General features: G+C 37.1%; 1 protein-coding gene across 2 annotated transcripts; it reads right to left on the bottom strand.

The window, feature by feature from the left end:
* LOC18781784 (uncharacterized protein C1450.15) lies at positions 1,091-5,174 on the bottom strand. 2 transcript variants are annotated; one of them, XM_007215870.2, is made up of 8 exons: positions 4,944-5,172; positions 4,767-4,832; positions 4,540-4,582; positions 4,102-4,156; positions 3,621-3,669; positions 3,133-3,200; positions 2,857-2,965; positions 1,091-1,560 (listed from the first exon to the last, which is right to left on the bottom strand). In XM_007215870.2, exons 1-8 carry the CDS (start codon positions 5,124-5,126, stop codon positions 1,456-1,458), a joined length of 678 nt encoding a protein of 225 aa, XP_007215932.1. In that variant the 5' UTR covers positions 5,127-5,172; the 3' UTR covers positions 1,091-1,455. The 2 variants fall into 2 exon arrangements, with proteins under 2 accessions (XP_007215932.1, XP_020414423.1); XM_020558834.1 differs by lacking the exons at positions 3,621-3,669; positions 4,102-4,156 and having other exon boundaries at positions 3,140-3,200; positions 4,944-5,174.

Genomic DNA, 8,817 nt, shown 5'->3' with positions numbered 1-8,817 from the left:
CTACTTGACAAAATCTTACCAAAGCCTCCAACGTAGTGGACTTCCCCATCCGGGCAATCTCATCCACCTAATCAGCAGATGCTCCATACGCCAACATTCGTATAACAGCTGTAAGCTTTTGCTCCTAAAAAAGCCTCAAAACCCCAGCAGCATCACACTTTTGAACAAAGTATGCATTATAATTGCAAATATCATGCATGAATTTATTGAACAAATGGGGTTGCATTCTAAATCGCCTTCGAAAATCAACATCAGAGTACAAAGAAGTTGAAATAAAATAATCTTCCAAAAGATTCTTACCCCGAGAATGCCTATGTCTGTCCACAGTCCGACGGCGGCCGAATTGTGAACCACGGCGGCGACCTTGGTTCTCTTCATCTTGCAAAGCCACTGTTATGACAACTTGTTCATCGACTTGTCTCTGCAACTCATTGGTTTCATCTGCTCTACGGTTTCTCTCATTTGTTTCTTACTCTTGCCTCTCCAAGCATCTCCTAAAATCTTCCATTGAGAATGAATGTATGAATTCTAAACTCTGAGAAATGAAAATATAGAAAGATGTGGTGTGGGAGGTATGAGCTGAGACTCTGGTTTTATAGAAAATTTTGGCAAGATAGACATGCCACATGGCTTGATTTGATTGGATGAAAATCTTATCTGAAATTTGAAATTCATCCGAAATTTGAACCCAAATTTGTATGAAATTTGAATTTTGAAATTCATCCGAAATTTGAACCCAAAAATTTATCTGAAATTTGAAATTTGAAATTCATCTGAAATTCGAACCCAAAAATCTTCTCCGAAAATTTTATCCGATTATGAATAGTCTTGACACGTAGGAACCTAGAAATCTTATCCGAAAATATTATCCAAATTAATTATTGAGGTAAAAAAATTTGTGAAAAAAACAAAAAAATGAATAGTAATTGCCCTTAGCCATGACATTGGGTGGAAACACAAAATACTATTTGCAAGGGCAACCACTATTCACGTGAATAGTAGCTGCCCTAGCTCCCCCTTGCCATGTCTAAGGGCGAATGGGTAGAGTTGCTCTTAATATAAAGTAAACGCAAGAATCCTCCATAAGTGGAATTCAATTCCGGATGAGAATTCTAATTCCTGATTAGTAAACACACAATTAGAGTGAGGATAGTGAATTACAGCTATCACGACCCTTCGGTTGGGATTCTTATTTGGAATCTCCGGTCATGACTCTCCTTGTGTAGGGCTGCTGCCTCCATGTGGGTCCCACCCATTGTGAGAGGGAGGGTTGCCGCAAGAATTACTCGTTTGAAAGACCAGGGAAAAAAAAAAACTCTTTCATTCAATATCTTTCTCTAATGTCACTTCTCCTAAATTGAGCAAAAATAAAAGTTGCTTCTACCAAAAATTTAAAAAATAATTGCCCAAAATTCCTACAGACTGCTGCAAAAAATATTCGAACATCTCGCATCTTTAGTCTCCTTTGACATGCTGCCTCACAAGTATAAAGCCAAATGATGCCACCATTGCAACCAGGTACCCAGCAATGGCTCCATAACTCACACAAATGGGCCATTCCTGCAGAAAGTAATATATCTTAAGACCTCAATAGAAAAGAGAGCAACCCAACAAAATGGAGCATCCAAATGATCATGCAAGTGACACAAGCATTTCCGTCAACTATGACTCTTGAATGCCCACTGCCATAGAGCAAATCTTTGAAGTTTACTTTTCCTTTTTCTTTTTGCTTTTTTTTTAATACCCTAATAGTAAACAGAAGTCCAAAAGCAGTATGACAAAACAAAAACAAAAAAAAAAACTGATGTTGTAAATCAAGTTAGTCATCCATGAATTAACAGCACCTACGGTGGTAAACCATTGAAGTTCACCATGCACAATATATAACAAATAGCTGCTGAATCAATTTATCATGCTACTTATTCATTTCTTCCGTTAAGTCTTTCCAAAAATCCCCTGCCATCCATGGCTTCCTGGCTTTCATAGACTTTGGAATCACTGCCTTTAAATCTGAAGGGAGCCTCCAGCACGTGGTTGTGAACTTGTGATAACAAGTTTACAATACAACCCAAAATCGGTGGATTGGATAGGCTTGGGTTGAGAAACTCTTTCAGTTAGGAACATGGTGGCCTCTATTCAACCCAATAAAATTGGTCTGGATGGTGTTCGAGTCCAAATCCCAACTCACCCAATCCTTGAGCAGCCTTACTCACTAGAGTATATAAGAGTAAGGACTTGTCAGGGATTAGGAAGGGAGGTGAAAAGAAGATCTTATTCTTATCATTTTTGAAACCATATCTAATCCTATTTTCTGCTTTCAGTTATTAAGCAACCACAATGTTCCATAAAATCTATATTTTACCATATTTTTAATTTAGAAGCGCAATTTGGGAAATAGTAAGTTCTTCCAATTCATCACCTATAGCGACTCCCACTAAGATCAAGACTTAACGGAAGTTTAGACAACATTAAACCTTTCTGATGATGAAACATTAAAAGAAATTTTTTCATTCAGAGGCAGGTATGCCTAAAGAACACTAGTCAAGAAAATGGAACTGGATACAAATGTATTAAGCTTGTAACACTGTCAAGCACATTAATGGCTCTCAAGGTTTGCCAGTTTGCATTGGTGTCAGAAGGCTGCCAAACTGTGCAATAAATAAATAATGCAACACATTATATAGTCGCCAAACTAAGGTGAATTTCGAGTGTTCTCTGACATTACTTATGGGTCTTCGATAGTTCAATTTCAAAATAAGTGCAAACTTCAAAGAAAAACATTCCACAAAAAACAAATAAAGGAAGAAAATAAATCTTACAAAAGAACAAAACAAGGGAAAAGGAAGAAGATTGTACCTGCCATGGGCGTTCCCAGTCAAGCGGCATTGGAAAAGCTCCAAACCAAGCACCAATAATAACTCCATGTGCTGGTATACAAATCATATAATCTACAGGGTCCATAGCTCTGCAAGTACATAAATAAACCAAGACCTAGTATAAGTTTAGAACAACTACACTCTGGGATCGAATTATTTTTACAGTATAAATGAACTCTATCCAATTAAAGATCACAACTAAAATAAACATGATTAAAAATGAGAAAAAAGAAGCAAATAAGCATAGGAAACTTGCTTTGTACATGCAAATATGCGTTGCCAATCCATCCATGATGAACCAAAAACAGAAGCTGCAGGCACAATCTGCAAATATACATAAATTAAGTTTTAAAAATGTATCAAAACCACAGCATAACAAATATGAAAGTAGAACTCATTGCAAAGTCACTATTATTTCAATGAAATTTGTTAAAGAAAATTAATAAATTCAGCAAATTGAACAAAAGAACATATAAAAAGATGAAAAACAATCATTTCTGTAAAAAGAAGGATGCAAGTAATAGAATAAAATTATTTAATCTATTGAAAACATAAGAAGTGTATTTCAGTGATAACTACATGCCATTATAGGTCACTTTTGACAACGAGTGCCAGATAGCAACAAATAATATAGAACACTGGATTATAGCTTAAAGAAAGTGGAAGAATCCCATCCAAAATACTCTGAAAGTAGAAATTAAATATTGCAAGACTTGCAACCCCAATGTAGAGGAGGACACTTACGGTGAACAATGACATCACTAGAGACCAGTTAATGGTCTTTGGTAGATACCTGTATCAGAAAAAGGAAAAGCCAAAGGGACAAATTATGACAGATTGTAATATGGCTAAATCTATCTAATGGCGACTCTGATCAATGGATCATTTAATAACACATCTTTCTTGCTAATACTGAAAGCATGAATCACAATTGAGGTTGAATAGCCCCGTCAAATCATCAACAACAAAAACATACCAGCTAAACCTATATCCACCATGACTATCTTTCTCAACCAAAAACACAGACATGCAAAAGAGCGATTTGAGTTCCAAAAAGGAGGTGGATAGTGTACCTTATTGCGATGTTGATGATGTGACAGAATTCTAGTTTTGTTAAAGGGAAAAAAGGGTGCAAATCTATTCCCTTCCAACCTCAACTGTGACTTCTACTTTCAGAATTATTCTTATTAATGACATTGCCTATTTGAGCTCTTAATTCACATACTGGATTCCAGCGGGTGCACCCAAGGCAATTGCTCCCAATGCATTTACCAGAGCCCCTACAGAGTGTAAGGCATAATAAGTTGTGATATTTTCTTAATTAGTAGTATTACAAAATGCTTAAAATTACGAACATTTTATACCGTTATATTAAAAATTCATTACGGAACAAAAAATCAGTGCACCAAAAAACAACAAATGGAAAATATATCCACAAGAACTTTCCATACATCATAAGATAATAACTTAGAGCAGAGTTGTCACCTCCACATACTATAATGAAAACTCCAGAGAAGACTTACATTTCCTTTAAAACCGAATATAGCATAGCTTAGGATATGTATTATACGAATGCTTTTAAAACATTGACACGATCTCACTAAACTTGCAATTCAAAACTATATACGATAGAGCAGAAGATAAATTTGAACTGTGGACTAACCAGCAGGAAGTCCCAGTAGGCCACGTCCTACAGCTTTCAAATACTGTAAACATCACATTAAAGACTATCAGAGAAACTACAATGAATTAGAAGTCACAAAGAAAGAAATAAACTCATAGAAGATTTGTTGTTGGGTTGCTGAAAAAACCATTTTTTTTAAAATTTTCCTGCATTTTCCATGCGTTTCTCAGCTACCAAACAGGAATATGAAAGGCATAAGAACTTACGGAGCATCGTTCACGGTCCTTCCTATACCGGCTGTAAAGAAGAATCACAATTGGGCACTCAATAACCTTCAAAGCGAAAAACCCAAATGAAAAATAATAAAACAATTAGAAAAGATTAAAAGGAAATTCGAAATTTGGAGATGAAAATAGAGAAGTCAAGGGTAGAAAAGAAGGTACGCAGATCAGACGAAGGGTATGAGAAGGATGGGTGGTGAGGTTGATGGAGTGGAGATTGTGGGCCACCCAAAAAGCTACAGCTAATCCTAAGCCACAAATCAGGTGGACAACCAGTGCCTCTGTTGCAGATATTGATCTTGAGGAAGCTTTAACGGCCATCTCTTTGTTCTTCTTCGGCTTCATTCTTGTTTTTCGTTTGTGCTGCTTCTAGGGGAAAGTAGACCGTTTATTTAGTCTATTTCTTTTGCGCTGTAGGATGGGCTGGAATATTGAGCCGGACCGGGTCGGTTTTGTAATTTTCTTAATTTAATATAATATTTTTTTAAAATATAATTTTTTACGACTCTAGCACTCAGACCAGAAAGAAAAAATTTTTTAAAAAAATTAATGTAACTCACCTTCATTCCCCAAATTTTTTTTCTTTCCCAAAATAAATCATGATCTTTAATATTTGTGACAAAATGTCTTGTGTCATCAACTCAATCACGCATGCAAGGGGTTTATTTTATTTTATATTTTATCATGCATGGTCGGAAGTTTTTTGTTAAATTTCTTTTATTTTGCTTTTATCAGTGTATTTGACAACAAAAAAGAGACACTTTTCTATCAAACTTACTTTGAATTTCCTTTTGTGAGACAATATATAATGTTTCCTGTTTTTTTTTTCCCTTTGTGAGATTGTTTTAACAAACTAGTTATTAGTTTGGTAATATTTTTCTTCTAAATGTTGGAAGATGCTTCAAAATTAATTTTCTCACCCATTGATAAAAAAACAAAAAGAAGCTATTTTATTTCCCAAAGTAGCCATAAACTTCAAATTCCTGCTAAATAGCCCTCAGTGGTAAACTTTTTTTCTTGAGTTCATTTTCATCCAAGAATCCAACAAACAATTTGCAAAAAGAGTAACACAAAACCAAAAATCAAGGTGCGAAGTTGGTTTGACAGTGTAAAATGACACAAAAAATTTCAATTTTTGGGACTAACTTCACACCTGATTTTGACCAATCCAATCTCCATGAGAATTTGCAAAATTATACCTTTTTTTATTTTTTTATAGGAAGGGATTTCATTTATATAACGGAGGTAGTGTACATAGGACCTTCTTGAGGGACAAACTCCAGGATAGGAAAGAGTACCACACATGTCATAAACTAACAAAAGAGTTTGAATTAGTCACATAGGAGCAGTGCTAAAGCAAGATAAAATAAATCAGCAAACTGACATATAGACCCCCGACGAGAATACTACAACACAACCCAACTGTCAAAAGAATATTGCTTTGCGATCATAATCCTTTGCACAGCCACAAGATAGTGAGAGCATCCAACAGAGAACAAACCAATTCGCTAGGAAGAAAGAAAGTAACCACAAGCACACCATCTCTAGCCACCTCCAATAGCTAATGGAGATGAAGGTAGAGAAAGCTGCAAAAAGCAACACAAAGAAGAGACAAACCCTGCAAAGAGGCAAGGAAAAAAAATAAAAGGACCCCCAAGCACGCCGTATCATGTCAAACACTGACAAAGAAACCTCATATGAAACCATAGGTCTTGAAACAAGCGAAGAATCAAAGATATGCTAAGGGGTGAAAATAAGAAAACACCACACAATAATAACAAAACTGACCTCAGCCACTTGGCGGCAGCATATATCTCAGACTGGTGCCGAAGAGAGGCCACCAGATCAAACACTGTGGAGTGAAGTGGTTGAGCTAGGGAGGAGATGGAATCCTCTGCCTCAGTGCATTCACAAGAGGATGATCGCTAAGACCGAGTGTTAAAACTACTACGATCACCTGAACCATTATTGGTCCAAAGATCAGCCTGCCAAGGAGAATGAATGGGGCTCTTATATCGGGGTGAGGGAGCCGAAACCGACGTACCGAAGAGCCTATAGAGTTGCCTCACAAGTTGTATCACCTTCCAGATCAACAAAAGTAGAGGAAAACTGGACCAACAAAGACGGATTGAGAGAACCTTGAGAGAGCTCATATTTATCTATACACACATGAGATGGATGACCAAGTTTGCCACACGCAAAGCAATATTAGGGAAGATATTCATACTTAAAGTCCACCATTCACTCACCCATTTCTAGAAAAGTAAAAGGTGTATGACGGATAAGAGGTTGTGTGACATAAAACCTCACACAAATACGGATAAAACACCCTACACAGTCAATACCTTCACGATTATCCACCCAAAGAACTTCTCCGAGAACAGCCCTTATGGCTTTAGCAACAACGACAGTCATGCAGAAACCAATGACACCATGGAGTCGAACCCAAAAGGTACCAAGGGATAATGGCGTCGAGTGCAGATTCCTAATATTCGGGATGTGAGCTAGCAATATCAATGAAAGCTTGAAGGCCCAGGGCTCCATGTAAAGAACCCACTTTTTGTTGCGATCACAAACAAAACGCACCCAATATTTGTTGGAACCAATTTCTTTGATAGAGACATCTCTAAAGCCTTTCCAAAATTGCGTAAAGGTTTTAATAAGACCATCACGATTGACAGGTTTATCTGTAAGGACTTGAGTACAAGACCATAAATAAAATCAACAAAATTGTCTGCAACGTTAGAAGAACCAATAACTAGGACAACCTGTTCACGTTGCTTGATAACCAAACTGCTACTAAAGGATTGCCCGATATCTGCAACAAATGTAGACATCCTAACACAATAGACCATACACCAAACAACAAGGAATTCAAAACCGAGAACAAACAAACCAGGCCCCAAAGAATGGGAATTATTACAGCGGTGGCAGACGGAGGGAAAATGGCTCAATACTAAAATCGAGAGTGCAGATGAGGACGAACATAGAGTATGTAGGTGAGGAGATGCACCATGCAAGGCAGGAGAGCTAGAACGATAACGACTATGACAGCGGGAGTTAAAAGAGAGACTTAACGCAATTGGCCAGGAGGCTGAAAGCGATAACCACTAAGAGTAAGAAGACGACTTTGTGTGTGTGTGTGTGTGAGAGAGAGAGAGAGAGAGAGAGAGAGAGAGACGTGGATTGAACCCGATGGGACAACGGCTGAAATTGAGACGAAACCTAGATAAGACTCATGGCTCTCCTCGCGTAACGAGAAAGTGACCTGGGGTTAGAGGCAAAGTCGAAACAATGCAAAATTATACCCTTAGGCCCTGTTTGGTACACCTCCTTGGATTGGACTAACTTAAATAACACCCCAAGCCCATGTTTGGTGCAGCCCATCTTTAAGTTAAATGAGACTATATAATCCTGGCCTACAAAAAACACTTCACTCGTTGGCACAAAATAGAGAACTCTGAAGAGGTGCCGCTAAATAACGAAGACGCTATTGAGTCTGCCATTATCCAACGTTGCTCTGCTCTTCTCTTCTCTTCGACGTTGCTCTGGCTCTCCTTTTTCATTTTGCTTTGTTTTCATCTTCTGTTGTGCTTTACTCTCACTCACTCAGGTTAGTTGTTCAACTCTTTTCTTCTCTTTCCACTCTTCTTCTCTGTTTGTCTCTCTCCTTGGTGATATTTGATGGGTTCAATTTGTTATTTCTTAGTTTGATTTTTAAGTTCTGATTATGTGGTTTTTTGTAGTTAGCTTAATTTGATGAGAAATAACATTTGTATTGGTTAATTTTCATTGGATTATAGTTGGGTATTTTTCTAGGGTTTTCAATTTTGAATTGTTTTGATTATGGGGTTTTTGTTTGGAATGAGAAGAATAAAAGGGTAGAGGTCATGTGGCTAATTGCATGTTGTGTTTGCATCTATAAATATTATATGAGTTTTGCTTTATATGATGTTGGGATGGTTTGTAGCTTGTCTCACAATCATGTTTGAACGAAAAAAAAAGAGGGTAGAGGTCATGTTGCTAATCGCATGTT

Source organism: Prunus persica, chromosome G3 (assembly GCF_000346465.2).
Source record: "Prunus persica cultivar Lovell chromosome G3, Prunus_persica_NCBIv2, whole genome shotgun sequence".
NCBI classification, from domain to species: Eukaryota; Viridiplantae; Streptophyta; class Magnoliopsida; order Rosales; family Rosaceae; genus Prunus; species Prunus persica.
The sequence above is the reverse complement of the archived record's forward strand: the minus strand, read 5'-3'. Positions and strand labels throughout refer to the sequence as shown.

What these genes read in the sequence shown, in the direction of transcription:
- LOC18781784 (XM_007215870.2), bottom strand. Translation starts at nt 5,126, where the DNA reads ATGAAGCCGAAGAAGAACAAAGAGATGGCCGTTAAAGCTTCCTCAAGA. An exon ending in CGCATATTTGCATGTACAAA is followed by an intron (nt 2,966 to 3,132) that starts GCAAGTTTCCTA and finishes ATGTACTTGCAG; the next exon opens with AGCTATGGACCCTGTAGATT. An exon ending in ACTGGGAACGCCCATGGCAG is followed by an intron (nt 1,561 to 2,856) that starts GTACAATCTTCT and finishes TACTTTCTGCAG; the next exon opens with GAATGGCCCATTTGTGTGAG.